At 46.3% G+C, this 24,451-nt stretch overlaps 1 protein-coding gene across 1 annotated transcript in view; it reads right to left on the bottom strand.

The window, feature by feature from the left end:
- Positions 1-24,451, bottom strand: part of LOC136604695 (lysophosphatidylcholine acyltransferase 2-like) — a 95,843-nt gene that overhangs the window by 3,588 nt on the left and 67,804 nt on the right. The window contains exon 5 of the mRNA XM_066588920.1: positions 3,881-4,022. Coding sequence (XP_066445017.1) covers positions 3,881-4,022 — 142 coding nt within the window. The remainder of the gene's footprint in view (positions 1-3,880; positions 4,023-24,451) is intronic.

Genomic DNA, 24,451 nt, shown 5'->3' with positions numbered 1-24,451 from the left:
ACTACTCGCTCGAGTAGTTTGCCTTATCGAGTATGCTCACTCATCTCTAGATAGAATGCTTTTGTAGAAATGATGTTGTTGAATGGAGCATAGTTAGAGGAGTGATGTTAATGCTAAAAGTGAAGAAACTAATGCAAACACTAATGTATATGAAGAAAAGTGATACTAATGTTATATTTAATGGGAAAAATATGGTTTATTACACAGATGTTAGTGTTTAGTAAAGGAAATACTCAGGTTTATCATAGCAAATACTGTGTTGTTTATTACATAACTACAGAGGTATATTGGATATTGTAATTGTGTATTATACAACTGTTTGATGTAATTGCTGACATGAGAGTTCGGCTGATGATTACTGCCTGACTGATGATGAGTATTGTTTGTGACCATGCAGTTAGAAAGTGTGATAGTCTCTGTCATAGCCTCCATGGACGTCATAGGATTAGTTTGTATCCCAGTCATTTTTTTGGTGTTTCTCCCCGGGTATCGTGCTGCGCAGAGTATGTGTGTTGGATGGATGAATAGTGGATCAAGTCTGATTCTGTGGGAAGGTGCCTGTTGGGGTATGATAGGCAGGGTGTGGTGCACAGCTGAGGGTTGCGTTTTCTGTGCTGATGAAGTGCGCAAGAGAATTGTGAGGTTCAAACAGAAGTTGATGCAACCTATAGTCATTAGTCACAAGTGAAGTTCTGTGACGCCTGCTGTGGGGAAGAGGCTGGGTGAAGGTAAACAGGGTATTAGTGTAGTATGTCTACACCGGAAGTGTGGGCATGACAAGGCTGAGCTACAGGTAATGCCCAGGTCACGCCCACAGCTCCCAATTAGCTGTGGCATACACACCTTCACCGAGCTGCCAAAAGCTCGGTGCATCATAGAGACGCTGTTAAAGGGGTTGTCCCGCGAAACAAAGTGGGGGTATACACTTCTGTATGGCCATATTAATGCACTTTGTAATGTACATTGTGCATTAATTATAAGCCATACAGAAGTTATCAGAAGTTATTCACTTACCTGTTCCGTTGCTAGCGTCCTCGTCTCCATGGTGCCGTCTAATTTTCAGCGTCTAATCGCCGGATTAGACGCGCTTGCGCAGTCCGGTCTTCTTCTTTTCTGAATGGGGCCGCTCGTGCCGGAGAGCGGCTCCTTGTAGCTCCGCCCTGTCACGTGCCGATTCCAGCCAATCAGGAGGCTGGAATCGGCAATGGACCGCACAGAAGCCCTGCGATCCACCGAGGGTGAAGATCCCGGCGGCCATCTTCACCAGGTAAGTAAGAAGTCACCGGAGCGCGGGGATTCAGGTAAGCACTCTCCGGTTTTCTTTTTTAACCCCTGCATCGGGTTTGTCTCGCGCCGAACGGGGGGGGGGGGGGGGCTATTGGGAAAAAAAAAAAAACGTTTCGGCGCGGGACAACCCCTTTAAGGGTTTTCTTAGAGGGAGGCAGCTCCCTCTGTTTTTGTCATCGGACCCCCGAGATAAAAATCGTGTACTGCCGATGGGTTGTTATGGCAAGAGGATTCCAGATACAGGCGTCCTGTTCTGCTATCAGCCCCCACAGTGACGAGCTCTGGCAGCGGGAGCCAGCTGTCAGTGATAGCTAGCCTCCTGCTGCATCAGCTGCAGGGTGCATTAGAGCAGTGACTCCCATTGTTAACCCCAGGTTGAAGGTGCATGTGTGCCACAGCCAATCGGGAGCTGTGGGCGTGACCTAGCCGTTACCTGCAGCTCAGCCCGGTCACGCCCACACTTCTGATGAAGACATACTACACTAATACTGGTAAACAATGTGAGTGAGAAAATTTACTAGAACCTCTTGTCCTGAGGAAGAGAATGCATAGACAGTTTGGACCATGGTACCGTAGCTCTGAACTGGGACTTGTTGGTTTGAGCAGTCCATGAGAGATAGACTAGCATCATAAAGACTGCAAGTAGACCAGTAACTTGACTGTGTTAGGCCGCCTGCAGATGGGTGGGTCGGATCCGGCTGCGAGGTTTCTCGCCGCGGGATCCGACCCGAGCGCCTGCAGAGAGCGGCGCATACTCACCTGCGCCCGCGGCTCCAGCTGTTTGATGTGCCGGCTTGCTGGGCAGCCGGTGCATGCGCAGACCAGAGCCGGTGGCCGGACAGTGACGTTTCTGCTCTACGAGCCCCGCACAGAAATAAAGCATGCCGCGGTTTGTTTGCCGCGTGGCCAAACTGCGGCCGTCTGCATAGGATTGCGTTTGTCATCGTACCCCTAGATAAATTCGTTAAGGGGTCTACTTTTCAAAATGGGGTCACTTGTGGGCGTTCTCCATCGTTTTGGTCACTCAATGGCTCTACAAGTGTGCAATAGGGCCTAAATCTCCTTCAAGCAAAATTTCTGTTTTGAAAGCCACCGCTTGCTCCTTTCATTTTGGGCCCCATTGTGCATACAGGCGTAATACTAGGGCCACAATGGGTATGTTTCTGAGCACGGGATAAACAGGCTTATCCATTCTGGGGTGCAAATCCTCATTTTCATGTGTACTATAGAAATAATTCCTGCCTTTAAAATGACATATTTGCAAAAATATGAAATTTTAGTTTTTCTCTTCTAAATTGCATTGACTCCTAAAAAAAACCTGTTTGGTTTAAACACTCATAACACCCCTTAGTGAATACGTTAAGGGGTGTAGTTTTAAAAATGGGGTCATTTGTGGGGGTATCTATCATTTTGACTTTTATGAGCCTTTCCAATCTTGGCTTGGTGTAGAAAAACAAACTGTTCCTCAAAATGCTGAAAAGTAATATTAAATTTGTACGTCTCCTAAATGGTTAAAAAAAAACAAAAGTTTTTCCAATGTGCGCCCAAAATAAAGTAAACGGATGGAAATATATATCTTAGCAAAAATTTCTATATTATGTTTACACATATTTGAGATATTGCAGTTGGAAATGTGAAAAAATGACTATTTTTAAAAATTTTTCCCAATTTTGGCGCTTTTAATAAATAAACACAAATTCTATCGGTCTTTTTTTCCACCTAAATGAAGTACAACATGTGGCGAAAAAACAATGTCAGAATCGCTTGGATATGCAAAACCTTTCTGGTGTTTTTCCATGCTAAATTGACACGTGTCAGATTTGCAAAATTTGGCCTGGTCATTAAGGCGAAAACAGGCTTGGTCACTAAGGGGTTGATTCCACAAAGACTGGCTAGCAAATACAGCATTAAAAAGATTTCTAAGCCTGTGTAGTTGAGTGTTCCGAATTATATTGACAAAGGATTTAAAACTGTATTACAACATTTGAAAACATATGCTACTTAAAGGGGGTGTCCAATTGTAAGCTATTGAAGGTCTATCCTCAGGAAACGCCATCAATAGCAGATCCGTGGGTGTCTGCCACCTGGGACTACCTCTCATCATCTGTTCTCTGGTCCACTGCTCTCATGCACTGAGCCAATTTTTGCAGGAAGCAGACAGCCCCTTTTCCACTGCTGTAGCCAGGGAACGAAGCAGTCTGCTTCCTGGTAATATCAGCTCAGTGTACAAACTCACCAGCCCAGAGAACAGCATATTGGTGAGAATCCCATGCAGCAGGCCCATTCCAGTCTACTATTGATAACCATCTTGAGGACAGACCATCAGAAGCCTACCACTGGACCAACCCTTAAAGGGTCTGTATGTTTATTGTGTACAACTTAAAGTAAACATTGTTATAGTTTGCTGAAAAATGTGCTTCATCTCTCAAGACTTCTGCACAGTGGGACAACTCCCCTCACATGCTTATACTACTGTCCGGTCTTCCATTCTTCACAGACATGGCCAGTAGGAGGGATTCCTCCTTATTAATGACAGATCCCCTTTGAATGTGTCATTTTGTGATGATAATGTATTAGTTCTGGTCTTTCTTACCATAACAGAGTTTTCCTGACTCATCAGCATCCATATCCTGGAAAAGTTTGGAAACATCAAGGTCTGGAACGCCAAGTGAAGATCTTAACAGGGAACTGAATTCATTTTCTGTGATGCTGCCATCGCCATCAATATCAAATAACTAGGGTAAAGCAAAACATTATAATGGCATGTGATATATGTTGTAATTACTTCAGACTCAGCTGTATGTGATTATTATACCTGTACAGAGACAGAGAAAAGTAATAAGGGCTAATGCCCACGGAACTCCGCGACGTTGCCCTGCAGCTATAAGGTTCTATTGAACCTAATAGCTTAATGTTCATGCAGCGGAGTTTTAAATGCCACAGGAATATGCGTGGCCAGCTTCCATTGTAGACAACGTGGCCTTGCCCACTGTAAATACGTGGCCCTGCCCACTGTAAATACATGGCCCCGCCCACCGCTGGCCACGTCATCTGACACTGCCGGCACGTCATGCACTGTACTGTGAATGCCTGCTGGCCCTCCATGCGGGACGTGTACAGAGGATCCGGAGCGGTCAGTATGGAGGTTTTGTGGTGGGGTGCAGGGGGCGTGGCGGACTGCGCTGTGATATTCCGCTGGCGGAGTCAGTCACGGCCGTGGGCATGAGCCCTAAGGCTGGGTTCCCACACGGCGTATTCCTGGCGGAAATATCGCAGTTTGGCCACAGCGAAAAACCGCGAGATTTCCGCCTGCAAAGCGCTACTTCAAAACCCGCGGCACTTAGAGGAGAGCGCGGCCGCAATGAAAAAAATAAAAGAATGGACATGCTGTGGCCAGTGAATCTGCGCCACAGCACTTGCTTCTGCCACCTTTGCTGCAATGAATTTGCCTTCCCATGTGGACAAGATTTCTGAAAAATCTTGTCCACATGGCTGGCTAATCCCGGGATTACCGTCCGCAAGTGGATTCGCCTCGGCCTAAGAGAAAAAAACAACTGCAGGACTCATCATCTACAAGCCTATAGCAAGTGCTTTACACAAATAAACTGGATCCAGGGTTTGAGCGAACGTCTGATCAACCACATGTACAAGGGTGGACAAAAATATGGAAACACTGAACGAAATGCATAGGATTTTAATCATTAGCACTGAGCTGCCCTATCGGCCCCTGCTTAGTGGAGAGCTTTCCACTAAATTTGTGTTTACTTTACCTCTTGCCCTGCTCTGGGTGGTTTTGGGAGCCAGCTGGTAACAGAAGCTGAGTGGCTCAAACTCCTGATTAAAGGAACCTTGTTGCTCAGGCAGATGTTCACTTTTGCCCAGCAGCATATATGTCCTATTACCTCCACTTAAAATTGGTCTCTATATGTCTTATTGAAATATGGATTATAATCCTAAACATGCATTTTGTACGGTGTTTCCATATTTTTGTCCACCCCCCCGTATGTCTTATGTAAGCACAGCAGTAATACTCATATGACTTACAAATGTTTTACAGAATGTCATTTATCTAAGAACTACCAGTTTTGTTCTATAAGCGTTAACAGGTCCATTAATGATACTTTTTTCTGCAATTTCGCCATTTGTAAGGCTATTAAAACAGACAGATATGGCCCAATTGCTATATTTTATGCAATTTTTCTAATACATTTTGATTTGTTTTCTGCGTGTTTTCCAACGCAATCCTATGGCAGCTTCCACGGGCGGAAATTCTGCCGGAAATCCCGCCGTGGAATTTCTGCCCATGTGCAGGGGGACTAAGGCATTTTTTTTACATGCATAATAATATATATTGTTTGTAGTACGGTATGCATTGCAGAATATCGTTTGTACTTATACTTGCAGAACCTTGCATAAGCTGAGGCTATGCTTAAATATAAGGGTTAAATAGTACAGATAAGAGGTGATTTTGGTTACCAAGCAGATAGATCTTCAGCAAGTTTTGCAGAGTGCATCAGTTTTTGCAAAGCTAAATTCTAGCAGTTTTGCAAGGCATCACAATCCCCGGGAATGTGGGAGGAGCCAGACGCCAGGCACCAGGCAGAGTAGAGTTGCTTGTGGGATGGGGGAGAGAGAAGAACAACCTGGCAGGTGAGTGCAAAGACCAGAGACCCAGAATCTTCACCCGCCCTGCCATGTTTTCTTTGTGCGCAATATGCAATCAATAGAACCCCTTGATTTCAATGGGTTCGTTCACATGCGCAATCTTGCGCGCAAATTTTCAAACAAAATACGCTGCATGCTCTATCTTCCTGTGGATTTGCACAGGCAAATAGCAGATATAGAACTATTAGACTTAAAGGGGTTGTCTCGCGAAAGCAAGTGGGGTTATACACTTCTGTATGGCCATATTAATGCACTTTGTAATATACATCGTGCATTAAATATGAGCCATACAGAAGTTATTCACTTACCTGCTCCGTTGCTAGCGTCCCCGTCGCCATGGTTCCGTCTAATTTCGGTGTCTTCTTGCCTTTTTAGGCGCGCTTGCGCAGATCCGTCTTCTCCCTTCTTCTCCCTTCGGCTCCGCTCGGCAGCATCGGCATTTTGGCTCCGCCCCCTTGTACGCATCATCGCGTAGCTCCGCCCCATGATGTGTGCCGGTTCCAGCCTCCTGAGAGGGCAAAATAGCCCTCTGTGGTGACATTGATAACAAGTAGAACTGTTCTGGGCCTGCTAAAACCCTTACAGACTAAGAACATCATCTGATCCAATAGAGGCAATGTATGGTCATGGACAGCTTTGCTTCCTTCTAATGTACACAAAAGAGTTCTCATTCACTGACAGCAAACTAATATCTTGTAAATGGTGAGAAATTACATTATAAAGTTTTAGAACTTTTTATTTATTGGGTGACTAAGAGTTAATTGTATATAGAGCAGAAAATCTCGTTACGGCCAGTTTCATAGAAGCACACTGTGGGTACATTTATGCGCCCGTAAGATAGACAACTGTTCCAGCCTTTCTACAGGTCTACTACTCTAAATTCAGAGGGTCTAAGGCTGCCTGTCCACGGCCGTGATGGAATATCGCTAGCGATATTCCGCTCCAGGGGAGGAGGGGGTGGGGGAGCACTGACAGGTCTCTGCCATGAGCCCATCTAATAGATAAGCTCACCGTGTAGAATTGCGGCAAATTGTAGTATGCCACAATTTCAATCCCGCAAGCGTAGAAGCGCTATGATTCTCCGCTTGTAGATGTCGGGCTGTGCTTTCCATAGTTAGCCTATGGAAAGCTTTTCATAGCGTGATCCGCGGGCGATTTATCACAAGTGGATCCTCGCCCGTGGAAGGCAGCCTTATGATGCTCTCAGTTCTGATTAAAGGTGCATTTATGCTCGTATAAGCAAACGTAAATGCACCCTTAATACTCATGTGAAATTAGAGGAGAAGGGAGGAAGTGTTCCAGGCACACACACTTGACACTACTGAGACCAGTGCGAGTGGGGGTCGCTATTACAACTGAGACCACTGTGGTGGGGGTCGCTATTACAACTGAGACCACTGCGCGCGGGGGGGGGGGGGGGTGTCGCTCTTACAACTGAGACCACTGAGGAGGCGGGGTGTCGCTGTTACAACTGAGACCACTGAGGGGGGTCACTTACTACTGAGACCACTGTGGGAGGGGGAGGGGGTCACTATTACTACTGAAACCACTGGGGGAGGGGGTCACTATTATTACTGAGACCACTGGGGGAGGGGGTCACTATTATTACTGAGACCACTGTGGGGGGCCACTATTACTACTAAGACCACTGGGGGGGGCACTATTACTACTAAGACCACTGGGGGGGTGGGTGTCACTATTACCATTGTAGTGGGGGTGGGTGTCACTATTACCATTGTAGTGGGGGTCAGCATTACTACTGAGACCACTGTGGGGGGGGGGTCACTATTACTACTCAGACCACTAGGGGGGGTCACTATTACTACTGAGACCACTGTAGAGGGGGGTCACTATTACTACTGAGACCACTTTGGGGGGGTCACTATTACTATGGTAGTTGCCGTTTGGTTGCATAAGGCATATTTTTCACATGCATAATAGTATATATTGTGATAGACATGATGATTATTTATAAAATGTCTATCGATTTGTATAACCCAAATGTATTATGCTATTGTAATGACTTCAGCCTAATGTGGAACTCTGCTGCATAAGGAAAGAGTTAAATCACAGTGTTATATACAAGCAATATATATATATATATATATCTATATATATATATCTATCTTGGATGAATCCCCAGCTCTGCCCCCCACGCTGAAACTTCTACAACAAAGGAATTCCTTCAGCCTGAGCACATGTTGATAAGACTTGCCACATACACAGAAACTGCTTAAGGTTGCCTGCATAGAGGGCTATAGTGTTATGTGTATATCCTGTGTTCAATACTGAGTGTTTACCTAGGCCCCCTTCCTCTCCTCACCCAGGCTAGTTAAACAATGATTCATCACTACACGGAGCTGACTTCAGCTAGGACAAAAGTCCATACTACATCAGCATTTGGAGAGGGTGGGCAGAGAGGTGGGGGATGCTATATGATCCGACGAATGAGAATCTTATATGTTACTGATGTAATCTGTTGCACGCCCATTGAAGGGCGGTTGTCATGTGTTATAATAAAAAGCCTGAGCCTCTACACATTGTAGAGACTCTCCCAGTTTTAGACCAGCACTTGTGTCTGATCTGGTTCGATGATGTGTGCACACGATATAATTCGGAAGCGACAAAATACCCCAAAGCCTGCTGGAGAAAATCATAATCCAGAACAGTGGAGTCCCTGGGTGCGCGAGTGGATCTGTGAGGTCACAGCCTGGAACGTACAGAGATCGGCAGATGGCACGCAGAAGTCAGGGGCCCGAAAATCTACAGAACACGGTAAGATTGCTTTATGTAAATCTACCGATGTGAGCTGGGTTCTGACTGCTTTTCTGCCTGTTCCTGATCCAGACTGGACCTTCACTGAAAGACAGGTAATACCTCTAGTTCTGTCCACTCGGAAAATCACCATGTTACCTGTCTAGGGGTATTTTGTACGCTGTGTCTGCTATGTCTGAGACGGTTAAACACTGTGTATACAAGACCAAGAGACAAATTCTGTGAGGGTTAATGTGTCGGGAGGGCGGACTCGGCTGTTTACGTCTGAGGGAACACGCCAGTGACACTTTCTCCTAGGTAAAACTAGTGTGAGGTTAGGAAGATTTATGATACGTATACTTACCTTTATGATTGAGCGTGTTATGTTCTCATATGTGGAAAGGTATATACGTGTGAAGTATAGCCGTGCTTTGTGACGGCTTATTTCTCCAGAATATTGTTGAGGTTTTGGTCATTGAAAATAATTGTCAGTCTCTGTGTATAGCTAAAATGTCCTGTCTAGAACGTGTACAAGAAGTGCTCTTGGGGATTACTAGAGGTTGGTTGTTATAAAGGTAGATGAGATATATACCTTGAGCCGTTGTGGGTATTCTCCAGTAATCCCGTCTGTCTGGTATTATAGAAAGAATGTGCAGTGTTTATTATCAGGGGGGAGGGCTGCTGATAAGAGTGAACTGAAAGCTTTTTCCAATTAACCCTTCCGTTCCTTTTGTCTTGTAGAATTAATGTGCATTGTAATCTGAGTGGGAAAGAGAGGTTATATTGGAAGGATTTGAAGAAAGCAGATTTTACAAGAGAAACACTATTGTGTCCGGAAACTTCGAATAGGATAGAATGAGAAGGTTAGGCATAGACGCAGGTTGTTTAGAGAATAGAGTTGAGCAGAGTGAGCAAGGGCAAAGGTCATAGAGCTTGTGATCTGGTTGCTGAAGGGAAGGGAGCAGAGTTTACTGAACAATGGGAAAGGACCAGGAAAAGTTGCAGAAAGAAATGTCAGGTCATGGACAGGTAAGATAGACTGTAGAAAGTTTACAGAAGATGAGCAGGAAGCCTAGCAGAAAGAAAGGTGTTTTTAGATTGCTAGGAGGAGGTATAACGTGGTTAAGAGATTGAAGAGGGGAAAGCATGTAGGGGGGTATGTGTATTGCTAATGAACAATGTAATGCCTTTGTGTTGACTACAGCCCCTCCCTGTAATGGCGGCCGCGCTTGCAATGTTTACAGTCCAACATAGTGTGACTCTGCAGAAAATGTAGTGAGGCCTGCCCCCACCCTGAAGTTACTTCCCCCCCCCATGTGCTCACTTTCAGGGTGTGTGATGTTACTTCCGGTCCCTCCCCATCCGGGACAGGACCTGGCCCCGCCCGGTCCTCCGGCAGCCATCTTGCCTCACCTGGGAGTGCTGCTACTCCTGGGCCCGCCCCTTCTTCCGGCAGCCATTTTGCCTCACCTGGGAGATCTGTAGCCCCGCCCCTTTCTGCCTCTGGCGGCCATTTTGCTGCATTTGGGAGGCCTATATTCCCCAATGCCACTGTATCCAGTGCTAACATCATTATTGTCTGAAGTAAGGTTTTGTTTGACCAGACTTTGTTACGCTCCAAGATGTGGCCACTTTGGATGTGTGATAAGTTCAGGGAAACAAACCTTTGTGAAGATGCAGCTTGGGACATAGTAGATGACTAAGCTGGTTTATAGTGCATGGAAGATTGGAGTTGATGCATGGGGGGCAGAGACCAGGAATACATGACAGGGGACGCTCTCTCATGTTCCCAGGGGCTCTGTTTTCCACTGCCCGCTTCTCCAATGGATACTCAGACAGATGATGTTACGGAAGGCTCCTACAGATGGAATAATTTCACTATAGTCACCCAGCAAACTTTTTTCATGCAATTTGGTGAAGTAATTTTACTTTTTATGTGAAGAAAGAGGGACTGAATTGCCCAGAGTAGGATGTTAATTCATCCGTATTCTTTAGTTTTTCTTTAAGTCTTTGGTATATTCTAGTGTCAGTCTACACTGAAGCTATAATTATATTCTGACAGGAGAGTAAAAGCTAAACGCTGGCCATACCCTGAAATACTATTACACTGGGTGACGTAAAATTTGACTTGTGTTGCGCCCCCTTGTGTTAAAAAATGCTAACTGCGACCTGAAAGGAAAAACATTTTTTTGTAAGGAGATTTTCGCTCAGACTTCGCTGCATACAATGTCACCTTGACCTACAAAGTGCTTGTTTTTGTGCCTCTTGGTTTACTAGTTTGAACGCAATGACTCTTTTTCCATTGAGTATTGCGGTTCAAAAGGGGGAGGCATAGGTGATCTGGGTCATAGATGATCTAGGTGTTGTAGATCAGCTATTGGGTTTGGAAAAAAAAAAAATATATATATAAATGATTTTGTGCTACAAGATTCCGAGCCATGTGAAATAGAACATCAACGTGATTATTTAGTACTAATTCGGTAAGAAACTGCAGATATGCAAACAGTAACCAGAACCCCTGTTGATAATGCATATGTTGAGCTTTTTGCAGATGGTACCAGGGTGAGGATTGATGACTCCACATCGGATATGCAGTGGTCACACAACAAGATGTCCTAGAAGCAGAAGCTCTGCCTCCGCATGTCACAGTACAAGAAGCGGAATTGAAGGCCCTCACTGAGGCGAGTAGAGTGGCGAGAGGTAAGACCGGCAATCCTTTACACTGACTCCTGGTATGCATTTGGCATAGCTCATGATTACGGCCCAATATGGAAGGCCAGACAGTTTTTTTTACCTTAGCAGGACAACCAATTGAGAATGGTGCAGCGGTACAGAGTCGCATGGAAGCCCTACTTCTACCTGACCAAGTTGAGAGTTCGCACCGAGTCCTACACTGGAGAGGCGAGAGACGACACCCTCGCTGACAGCGCAGCAAAGGCAGCGGCCCTCAAGCCGTGGAAGAAAGAAGAAAGATACTGACAGCATGAGTCAGTGGTAAAAAACTTTGGACATTGACAAAAATTTGGACTTTGATATGCTAAAAGACTTTTACAGTTACAAGCCAGCAAGGAAAAAAAGAATAAATGGACTAATATGGGAGCAGCAGAAACAGGACAGCGTGTGGTGAACAGTCAACAGCACTTGCCCACCACAGTTCCTGTATCCCATGATGGCCCAGCTGATGGACGGAAAGACCCACCTAGTAAAGCAGTAATGACGACGACGCTTGAAAGAGGTTGGGCGACTTCTAGGTTCTCTGTAGCTGCTGCATCATTTGTCCAGTTTAGCATGATCTATGCCATAGGTGAGTCAGGGCAGAAGTAAATTTGCCACATCACACTTGCCGGGACCACTCTACCCATTTCAGGGATTGCAAATTGACTACGTTCAGCTCCCACTTGTTGGGAAGTATGAATACGTGCTTGTTGTTGTTGATGTCTTTGCAGGTTGGAGGCTGACCCTGTTACCAAGGCAAACAAGTAGGTAACCGCAAAGAAGCTCATGAACGAGGTAAACTGTGAATATGGGGTACCAGAGGTGATTCAGAGTCAGACAGAGGTATAAACTTCGCAGGTAAATGTAACATGTCATGTCTGCTCTGGGTGTATCCCAGGCCTTTTACATACTCTACCATCTTTAGAGTAGTGGAAAGGTGGAGAGACGTAGTGGCACGCTAAAAAGTAAGATACTTAAAAATGACGCCACTTTGGAAAGACTGTCATCCAATAGCCTTATACAGTGTTAGATATGAACCCAGGGGGGATTATACATTATCTCCCTACGAGATTGTTTGGGCTAGCCCCAAGGCTAGGTCGTTACTATCCTCAGTGGTTACAATTACAATCTGATGTGTTGACTGAGTATGTGATTTCCGTTGTTAAAGAACTAACCAAAGCCTATGCACAGGTGTTCTCTTCCAGACTCAGAGGCAGACACTGGGACACATATCTTGCAGCCTGGGGATTGGGTGTGCGTCAAGAAGTTCCCCAGGAAGCACCCTCCTGAGCCCCGATTTGATGGCCCCTACCAGGTGCTTCTGACTACTGCCACAGCTGTGAAACTAGCCGAAAGACTTACATGGATCCATGCTTCATACTGTAAGAAAGCTTCAGATCCGGGAGACCAGTCTTAGTTGTGCCAAAGACATTACTCTGGTTAAGGCTAGTGAGAGAGGAGGGTGGCGACTGGAATCCTTAGTCGGAAGAATATGGGGGTATGGTTACCTTCTGGTATAACTCGTCCAATGCTCAAGTAGCCGCATATTCCTTCGACTATTGTACTGTGGTCCCGTGTCTAGGTGCAAGATCCCACCGCAGGCCAGATTTAGCTTAGTCCAGCTGGTTATATGACTTATATACCCGGGGAATACAATATGTTTGCGCCACTAATAACGTCTGGGGAGAAGACTGCCGTTATTGGGGATTAGTGGGATGGAACGCAGGAACAGACTAGTCCTATAAACCGCGAAGTGCCTTAAATAAGAAAGATAAGAGCGGGAAATCCCTAATTAGTCGTATAACCCTCCTTGAGAATAATAAAGGACAGCAGGTATTGGAAGGCTGAACTTAGTATGTTGCTTGGTTTTAATGCGGTTTTTACATTAACCATGGGAGATCCAAGCCTGGGGGACGGGGAAGACTTATAGTCTGGGGACATACCGGTACGGGAAGACAGATCCCTTAGGGAAGTTTAAAATAAGGGGTATGGTAGATGCAGCCGAATGGAAGCCTTCACTTAGTCCCGTGCCCATAATTAACCCCCTCCGCCGTAAGATAAAGACCTTGACGAACATGATGATCATAGCCGACCCTACCTTTTGAGGACACCTTGACAGTAGCGACTGGCTACTCTGACCAGAATCTCTGGTTGGAGTTGATGAGGTACAATGCTAACAGGAGCAACAAGTCTAACTGTTGCATGTGCGGTAGTGCCCGACTACACTCGGGGATGGTCCCCCTAAATCTCCCTGTAGATGCTGAAGAGTGGTTTATTAGTCTCTTCACGAACATTTCCGCTAATTACACTGTCCGTGAGAAATGGAAGAAGGAATACTCTATAACTACTTAAGTGTTTTGCACCGGAGAGAGTATTACTGACTACCCTGGAAACTACACCTGCCAGGCAATTAGGCAGGGTAGAGGGAGATTTTTGGGGAACTCACCAATATTTCCCTTGTTTAAAAAAGGATGAAGAGCCAGTTCCGATAATGCCAACCACATACGCTACCAAAGGAAAGGAGAAATGTACTAGTACTGCGCCTGCCCCGATCTCCTAAGATGCATTGTCAGTGGAATTCCCATTTGCCAAGGGATAGTGCAGAAGACCTTAGGTTCCGGCGAGGGCACACCCTGTGGGGTGTTAACTTGTACAGATAGAGGGTATGGATGCCCGGAAATGAGCCCAGGGAATCCATGGCCTCCCTCTGAGGTGAGGTAGGGATCCCCCCCTCCTAGGAGTAGGGACTTACGGGCAGTGGGAAAACCCTGACGCAAGGGTGAGGCGACCTGGACGTGTTCACCATTAGGACTATCTCCAGGAGGGACATTGGTGTGGGTGAAGATTAGGGAGTCCCACGCCGTGCGTACCTGTGCATACTACTAGTATTGTAACATTATACTAGAGCGAGAAGAGAGACCCCTGGTGGTAGTTTTGATCTACACGTGTACATTGACGTCATAGGATAGCCAAGGGGGGTACCTGACAAGTTTAAAAAAAATAGAGACCAAGTTAAAACTAGATTTGAGTCCATTTTCCTGATCATTAGGGTAAATAAACGTTGATTGGATTAATTATGTTTATTATAATTAGCAGTGGTTTATAAATTATACTAGAGTCGCCTTATAGGGACTAGTCGACCAATAGGACCTACCTCGACTATGACTTTTCAAAATAGAATGACCTTAGATATGACTTTAGCTAAAAAGGGGAGTGTCTGTAAGATGATAGGGGAGACTTGTTGTACCAACATCCTAGACGACACGTGACCCGCGGGTAAAGACGCACTTGCCATTAAGAAGCTGACCGCACTAACTAAAAAGAGCTAACTTTTGGGACCAGCACTCGCCATGGATGAGCGGGTGGTAAAGGATCCTGGCACAGACGGGCGTTGCTGTTGTATGTGAACTGATGGTTATCTTTTCTGTTCTAGTCTGCTGTGTTATCCCCTGTGTCAGAGAGACCTGTGAAACTGATGCTGGAAAAGCCGCTCCCACCATGAGTTTGCTGGATGCATCCCCAGAAGGAGTGGACAAGTCCTACACCCCCTTGAAGACTCTAAAACAAACCTTCAACGCGCTCCAGTTATAGGCTCACGCGCAGAGAACTGTGAAAATTAGATAGAGAGTTAGAGGATAGACATTTTAAGGGGGGATTGTGATAGACATGATGATTATTTATAAAATGTCTATCGATTTGTATAACCCAAATGTATTATGCTATTGTAATGACTTCAGCCTAATGTGGAACTCTGCTGCATAAGGAAAGAGTTAAATCACAGTGTTATATACAAGCAATATATATATATATATATATCTATATATATATATATATATATCTATCTTGGATGAATCCCCAGCTCTGCCCCCCACGCTGAAACTTCTACAACAAAGGAATTCCTTCAGCCTGAGCACATGTTGATAAGACTTGCCACATACACAGAAACTGCTTAAGGTTGCCTGCATAGAGGGCTATAGTGTTATGTGTATATCCTGTGTTCAATACTGAGTGTTTACCTAGGCCCCCTTCCTCTCCTCACCCAGGCTAGTTAAACAATGATTCATCACTACACGGAGCTGACTTCAGCTAGGACAAAAGTCCATACTACATCAGCATTTGGAGAGGGTGGGCAGAGAGGTGGGGGATGCTATATGATCCGACGAATGAGAATCTTATATGTTACTGATGTAATCTGTTGCACGCCCATTGAAGGGCGGTTGTCATGTGTTATAATAAAAAGCCTGAGCCTCTATACATTGTAGAGACTCTCCCAGTTTTAGACCAGCACTTGTGTCTGATCTGGTTCGATGATGTGTGCACACGATATAATTCGGAAGCGACAAAATACCCCAAAGCCTGCTGGAGAAAATCATAATCCAGAACAATATAGCTTGTACTTTGCATTGCAGAATGTTGTTTGTACTTATATTTCATCATAGCCTGAGCTTATGCAAGGTTCTGCAATTATAAGGGTTAAAGGGGTTGTCCCGCGCTGAAACGGGTTTTTTTTTTTTTTTCAATAGGCCCCCCGTTCGGCGCGAGACAAACCCGATGCATGTATTAAAAAAAAAAATCGGATAGTACTTACCCGAATCCCCGCGCTCCGGTGACTTCTTACTTACCTTGCTAAGATGGCCGCCGGGATCTTCACCCACGGTGGACCGCAGGTCTTCTCCCATGGTGCACCGTGGGCTCTGTGCATTCCATTGCCGATTCCAGCCTCCTGATTGGCTGGAATCGGCACACGTGACGGGGCGGAGCTACGAGCGGACCCATTCAGAAGGGAGAAGACCGAACTGCGCAAGCGCGTCTAATCGGGCGATTAGACGCTGAAATTAGACGGCTCCATGGAGACGAGGACGCTAGCAACGGAGCAGGTAAGTGAATAACTTCTGTATGGCTTATAATTAATGCACGATGTACATTACAAAGTGCATTAATATGGCCATACAGAAGTGTATACCCCCACTTGCTTTCGCGGGACAACCCCTTTAAACTGTACAGAAGAGATGTGATTTTACCAAGCAGATCTTCAGCAAGTTTTGCAGAGTGCATCAGTTTTTGCAAAACTAAATTCTAGCAGTTTTTTGCAAGGCATCACAATCCCCGGGAATGTGGGAGGAGCCAGACGCCAGGCACCAGGCAGAGTAGAGTTGCTTGTGAGATGGGGGAGAGAGAAGAACAACCTGGCAGGTGAGTGCAAAAACCAGAGACCCAGAATCTTCACCCACCCTGCCATGTTTTCTTTGTGCGCAATATGCAATGAATAGAACGCCTTGATTTCAATGGGTTCGTTCACGTGCGCATATCTTGCATGCAAATTTTCAAACAAAATCCGCTGCATGCTCTATCTTCCTGTGGATTTGCACAGGCAAATAGCAGATATAGAACTATTAGACTTAATTACCCATTTCAATGAATAGGAGTATGGTTGCATGTTGGTTTTGCTGCGCAAATGCACACAATTTGTGCACACAAGTAGTAAAGTAAGACATGCATTTGCACATACAAGTATGCAACATAAATTCTGCAAATATGTGGCGTAAATGCGCACATAATTGCACTCGTGCCCATGTGATAACTTTAATAAGCTTAGTCCTCGTGGCTCTAAATCTATCGCCTTTGATGTGTTAAGCCCCTGTCTGCTGGAGAGTCCTGTGTGCTGGCATCAGAAATGATGGCAGCAAGAATCTTGGGGTGTGTTGAGGGGCATTTTATGCTCAGTTTGCTTCCTGAGTGTAAGGTGCATGCAAAATTAAATGATAGATCAGCCTCTTGCAGTCACATCCAAGTCCTGAGATTGCAGAATGTGTACAGGACATAAGGCTAGCAAGGATTAGACAAAAAGGCCATTTTAATTCAGATCAGCACCACTCTTGTCTATTTTGCAGTGCATTCCTATTCAAGTTCATGGGCCTAATCTACAGTATCAGTCATAGTGGAAGGTCATAGACAAAAAATGGGCTGGGTTTTTTTGGGGGGGAGGGGGAGAGACACAGCATCTTTTCTAACCCTGGATAATCATTCTAAGATCTGTGTTCCTTATGATTTTGCAAAGAAATGCAAACAAATCTAACAGGTGGCATTGCTACCTTTCAAGGTAAGTGCATGACTACTATAAAGTCTGGTGTTTATCAGTAGCATTAGGTTATAAGGCAGGGGTGTAGAATCTGTGGCCCAGGATGGCTATTAATGTGGCCCAACACAAAGGGGAGGCTGCATCTGCAGGAGGCGAGGCCGCAGGCAGTACCTGGCACTGGCATTTGCTGTGATTGAGTTACTCCAGGTCCAGTGTGATTCTCCTTGTCCTCCCAAGTCCTGACTGCTGCCAATCCAGTAATAAGGTGAGGACGAGAGACGTGGTCTCATAGTGGACGGCCAACGCTGTGTCCCCTGTTGTCAGAATGGCTGTAAACTGTATGCGAGTCTGCACAGGCTTCTGTGTCTAGGCTTGCATGCATGGCCTTGTAGCAGTGGGGGTTATTTGCAGGATGATTGGGGTTGTGTGGAGGTTGATGGAAGCTGTATGGAGTACTGTGGAGGACTATGGGAGTTATGTGGAGGATGATGGGGGTTGTTAGGAGGACTGTGGATTAGGATTATTAGGGGAGGATTTTTTTTGCTCATCTGTGGTGGCAGATATCCCTATAGTTATGCACATATCTGTTTTGTTTGCTTATAAGGCCTCCTTCCCACGAACGTATTTCCGCTGCGTAATTCGCGGCAAAAATCCGCTGCGTTGCCCGCAGCTATTAGGTTCTATTGAACCTAATGGCTCAGGGCACACGGTGCGGAATTCCACCGCGGAATTCCGCACCGTGAAATCTCCCGTTCTCACCCGCGGCATGCTCTATTTGCCGCGGGTGTACGCGCTGACGGCTTCCATTGCAGTCAATGGAAGCCGTCCGTTCACGCTATCTCCTGCTGTAACACAGCGGAGGATAGCGTGAAAACGCTTTCCCGCCTACCACCGCCGCGTCATGTGACGCGGTGGGCGTCATGTGATGCGGTGGCGGTGGGCGGGGAAGCGTCATGCGGGAGCGAAGAGATCGGATCCGCTGGCAAGTATGGGGTCTCTGGGGGGCACCGTGACAGGCTTCGCCGCGGAATATTCCGCGGCGGAGCCCGTCACGCTCGTGTGCAGCCGGCCTTAGATTTTGTTAGTGATTGTTTATTTACCACTTAGTCCAAGACAACTCCTCTTCTCTGCCCCAGAGATGCCAAAAGGTTTGACAATCCTGTTAATAAGTTTTGTTATGTGGTAATGTAATATTGCAGGCTGGCGAGACCCTGCTGTAAGTGAAAAGGAAGTTGAATTTGTTGCCCGGTGGGGTATATAAATAAGATGTACATCACAGCATGGGGAGTTTCTTTCGGTGAAGCTTTTAGCGAAGTACAAAGTAATGTACATGGAGGACAAGACACACTGCTGCCTGTGGTTAACCGGCGTGAAGTCCAGCAGACCTCTTTACATGTAGCTGAGAAGAGTCCAGGACTTAAGAGACTTGGCGTTGCCCGGCGAGGTATATCAGTGGGGCGGACGTCACAGCATGGGGTACTGAGTTTCTAGGAGTGAAGCTTTTCGCAAAGTATGCAGTAGTGTAAATAGAGAAGACGCACTGCTGTTTGCAGTAGTCCGGCGTGAAGTCCAGCAGACCTGACCTCTTTATGTGTTGCTTAGCAGAGTCATGACTTAGCCTGGTTGCACATGAGCGAGCCGGAGTTGGCTGTGGGCACCCTGTTCCCAGCTGGCATCTACAGGTACCCATCATTACTTCTCTTCTGTACTGCGGATTCTGCTGTGGGCATCCTGTCCCAGCCGGCATCTGCGGGTACCCATCATTCCTTCTTCTCTTCTGTACTGTGGATTCTGCTGTGGGCAACCTATACCCGACTGGCATCCACGTGTACCTCATTTCTTCTTTTCTGTACTGCGAATTCCGCTGCGGGCACCCTGTTCCCAGCCGGCATCCACACGTACCTCTCGTTTCTTCTCTTCTGTACTGTGGATTCCACTGTGGGCACCCTGTTCCCGGCCAGCGTTCACACGTACCTCTTATTTCTTCTTCTCTTCTGTACTGCGGATGGCCCGCATGGCTCACCGTCTTCAATGGAAGCCATCTCAAATAGAGAATGCTGCGATTTTTCCTCCACGAGCAGAAAATCACAATTGATTTCCGCTCGTGTGCAGGAAAAACCGCTTTTCCATAACATGCTATGGAAGTGATTTGCTGCAGATGCCCGCTCCGGATTCCGCAATTCAAATACAGTTGTGCAGCCGGCCTTATTTAGTGTACCAGGTGATTGTAATTTCATCCCGCTTGTGCCCCTCATCCTACCGAGGTAGATAAAAGCGTTTCCCTGGCTGTCAGCCTGACCGAAACGTGATTTCCTGCCTGCAGCAATTAAAGCTTGCGCAGTGAAGCCCCTGCCACCTGCAGGTATGTTCTATCAACATCTGGAATATTCCTACTTCTGGACCCGGTTCCATCTGCCACCTAGTCTGCATGGTCAGACCCCCATTACACTCCAATGGGGCCTGTGCATAGGATGGACGTACCCATGAGTTACATATAGACACTTTCAGACGTGGTGGCTTATGTAAGGCTGTCCGTCCTGCCTTGTCCACCACAGTCTAGGATTCTTTTTGCACTATGGAATTTATGCCCGCCTGATACTTCAGTGCGCGACTCGGTATGTCTCTAATGCTTGAAGAAAAGGAAATGCACATTACCTAGAAGGAAAAAAACTACCTGCCTGAATGCCTAAAGCAATGTGTGAAGGTTGATTTTTGAAGTATCTACATATAGTGTCGGGTTATGGTTTGGGTTGGCAGGTTTTTTATTTTAACCCAATAGTAACTTTGGGTTTTCTTTGTAGATTTTAGATGTGTTTACTAATTTTTATAGAAAAAAAATTTGCACACAATTTTCCTTTATGAGGTCATAAAAAGCTTTGTTGTACATTAGGAACTCCAAAGAGAGGGCAAAATAGCCCTCTGTGGTGACATTGATAACAAGTAGAACTGTTCTGGGCCTGCTAAAACCCTTACAGACTAAGAACATCATCTGATCCAATAGAGGCAATGTATGGTCATGGACAGCTTTGCTTCCTTCTAATGTACACAAAAGAGTTCTCATTCACCGACAGCAAACTAATATCTTGTAAATGGTGAGAAATTACATTGTAAAGTTTTAGAACTTTTTATTTATTGGGTGACTAAGAGTTAATTCTATATAGAGCAGAAAATCTCGTTACGGCCAGTTTCATAGAAGCACACTGTGGGTACATTTATGCGCCCGTAAGATAGACAACTGTTCCAGCCTTTCTACAGGTCTACTACTCTAAATTCAGAGGGTCTAAGGCTGCCTGTCCACGGCCGTGATGGAATATCGCTAGCGATATTCTGCTCCAGGGGAGGAGGGGGTGGGGGAGCACTGACAGGTCTCTGCGATGAGCCTATCTAATAGATAAGCTCACCGTGTAGAATTGCGGCAAATTGTAGTATGCCACAATTTCAATCCCGCAAGCGTAGAAGCGCTATGATTCTCCGCTCGTAGATGTCGGGCTGTGCTTTCCATAGTTAGCCTATGGAAAGCTTTTCATAGCGTGATCCGCGGGCGATTTATCACAAGTGGATCCTCGCCCGTGGAAGGCAGCCTTATGATGCTCTCAGTTCTGATTAAAGGTGCATTTATGCTCGTATAAGCAAACGTAAATGCACCCTTAATACTCATGTGAAATTAGAGGAGAAGGGAGGAAGTGTTCCAGGCACACACACTTGACACTACTGAGACCACTGCGAGTGGGGGTCGCTATTACAACTGAGACCACTGTGGTGGGGGTCGCTATTACAACTGAGACCACTGTGGTGGGGGTCGCTATTACAACTGAGACCACTGCACGCGCGTGCGGGGGGGGGGTCGCTCTTACAACTGAGACCACTGAGGAGGCGGGGTGTCGCTGTTACAACTGAGACCACTGAGGGGGGTCACTTACTACTGAGACCACTGTGGGAGGGGGAGGGGGTCACTATTACTACTGAAACCACTGGGGGAGGGGGTCACTATTATTACTGAGACCACTGGGGGAGGGGGTCACTATTATTACTGAGACCACTGTGGGGGGGCCACTATTACTACTAAGACCACTGGGGGGGCACTATTACTACTAAGACCACTGGGGGGGTGGGTGTCACTATTACCATTGTAGTGGAGGTGGGTGTCACTATTACCATTGTAGTGGGGGTCAGCATTACTACTGAGACCACTGTGGGGGGGGGGGGTCACTATTACTACTCAGACCACTAGGGGGGGGGGGGTCACTATTACTACTGAGACCACTGTAGAGGGGGGTCACTATTACTACTGAGACCACTTTGGGGGGGTCACTATTACTATGGTAGTTGCCGTTTGGTTGCATAAGGCATATTTTTCACATGCATAATAGTATATATAGCTTGTACTTTGCATTGCAGAATGTTGTTTGTACTTATATTTCATCATAGCCTGAGCTTATGCAAGGTTCTGCAATTATAAGGGTTAAAGGGGTTGTCCCGCGCTGAAACGGGTTTTTTTGTTTTTTTTTCAATAGGCCCCCCGTTCGGCGCGAGACAAACCCGATGCATGTATTAAAAAAAAAAATCGGATAGTATTTACCCAAATCCCCGCGCTCCGGTGACTTCTTACTTACCTTGCTAAGATGGCCGCCGGGATCTTCACCCACGGTGGACCGCAGGTCTTCTCCCATGGTGCACCGTGGGCTCTGTGCGTTCCATTGCCGATTCCAGCCTCCTGATTGGCTGGAATCGGCACACGTGACGGGGCGGAGCTACGAGCGGACCCATTCAGAAGGGAGAAGACCGAACTGCGCAAGCGCGTCTAATCGGGCGATTAGACGCTGAAATTAGACGGATCCATGGAGACGAGGACGCTAGCAACGGAGCAGGTAAGTGAATAACTTCTGTATGGCTCATAATTAATGCACGATGTACATTACAAAGTGCATTAATATGGCCATACAGAAGTGTATACCCCCACTTGCTTTCGCGGGACAACCCCTTTAAACTGTACAGAAGAGATGTGATTTTACCAAGCAGATCTTCAGCAAGTTTTGCAGAGTGCATCAGTTTTTGCAAAACTAAATTCTAGCAGTTTTTTGCAAGGCATCACAATCCCCGGGAATGTGGGAGGAGCCAGACGCCAGGCACCAGGCAGAGTAGAGTTGCTTGTGAGATGGGGGAGAGAGAAGAACAACCTGGCAGGTGAGTGCAAAAACCAGAGACCCAGAATCTTCACCCACCCTGCCATGTTTTCTTTGTGCGCAATATGCAATGAATAGAACGCCTTGATTTCAATGGGTTCGTTCACGTGTGCATATCTTGCGTGCAAATTTTCAAACAAAATCCGCTGCATGCTCTATCTTCCTGTGGATTTGCACAGGCAAATAGCAGATATAGAACTATTAGACTTAATTACCCATTTCAATGAATAGGAGTATGGTTGCATGTTGGTTTTGCTGCGCAAATGCACACAATTTGTGCACACAAGTAGTAAAGTAAGACATGCATTTGCACATACAAGTATGCAACATAAATTCTGCAAATATGTGGCGTAAATGCGCACATAATTGCACTCGTGCCCATGTGATAACTTTAATAAGCTTAGTCCTCGTGGCTCTGAATCTATCGCCTTTGATGTGTTAAGCCCCTGTCTGCTGGAGAGTCCTGTGTGCTGGCATCAGAAATGATGGCAGCAAGAATCTTGGGGTGTGTTGAGGGGCATTTTATGCTCCGTTTGCATCCTGAATGTAAGGCGAGTGCAAGATTGAGGGATAGATCAGCCTCTTGCAGTCACATCCAAGTCCGGGGACTGGAGAATGTGTACAGGACCTAAGGCTAGCAAGGGTTAGGGTGCGGGCAGACGAGCGTAGGCGTATTTACGTTCGCACGAGCGCAACGTATAATCGCCCGAGAGAACGTTTTTCACCGATCACGACCAGAGCTAGAAAGCGTATTTTCGGTTGTTCCTACTTTCCAAACTATCTTTTCGGCCATCGAATATGCGTTGGCGCGTATTTCGGTCGCATATGTTCCGTTTTTTTTTCGGGTTGCCGTTTTTACGCGCCGTAAAATCGCCCATGTGAACGAATACATTCGAAACCATTGCCTCAGATGGTCACGTATATACGTTTGTTCGCAAAAACGCGCCGTTTATGCGCTCGTGTGAACGCACCCTTAGAGAAAGAAGGCCACTTTATTTCCAATCAGCACCACTCTTGTCTGTTTTGCAGTGCATTCCCATTCAAGTTCATGGGCCTAATCTACAGTATCAGTCATAGTGCAGGGTCATAGACAATGAATGGGCTGTTTTGTTTTTGTTTTGCTTTGTTTGGGGGGGGGGGGGGGACACAACATCTTTTCTAACCCTGGATAACCATTTTAAGATCTACTGTTTTCCTTATGATTGTGCAAACAAATCTAACAGGTGGCATTGCTACCTTTCAAGGTAAGTGCATGACTACTATAAAGTCTGGTGTTTATCAGTAGCATTAGGTTATAAGGCAGGGGTGTAGAATCTGTGGCCCAGGATGGCTATTAATGTGGCACACAAAGGGGAGGCTGCATCTGGAGGAGGCGAGGCCGCAGGTGGTACCTGGCAGTGGCATTGCGGTACCGGGCATTTGCTGTGACTGAATCACTCCAGGTCCAGTGTGATTCTCCTTGTCCTTCCAAGTCTTGACTGCTGCCAATCCAGTAATAAGGTGAGGACGAGAGACGTGGTCTCATAGTGGACGGCCAACGCTGTGTTCCCTGTTGTCAGAAATGGGCCCATGGCTGTAAACTGCATGCGAGTCTGCACAGGCTTCTGTGTCTAGGCTTGCATGCATGGCCTTGCAGCAGCGGGGGTTATTTGGAGGATGATTGGGGTTGTGTGAAGGACTGTGGAGGTTGATGGAAGCTGTATGGAGTACTGTGGAGGACTATGGGAGTTATGTGGAGGATGATGGGGGTTGTTAGGATGACTGAAGA

Source organism: Eleutherodactylus coqui, unplaced genomic scaffold (assembly GCF_035609145.1).
Source record: "Eleutherodactylus coqui strain aEleCoq1 unplaced genomic scaffold, aEleCoq1.hap1 HAP1_SCAFFOLD_68, whole genome shotgun sequence".
Classification (NCBI taxonomy): domain Eukaryota; kingdom Metazoa; phylum Chordata; class Amphibia; order Anura; family Eleutherodactylidae; genus Eleutherodactylus; species Eleutherodactylus coqui.
Note: the sequence above shows the minus strand (reverse complement) of the source record. Positions and strands in the feature narration are given on the sequence as shown.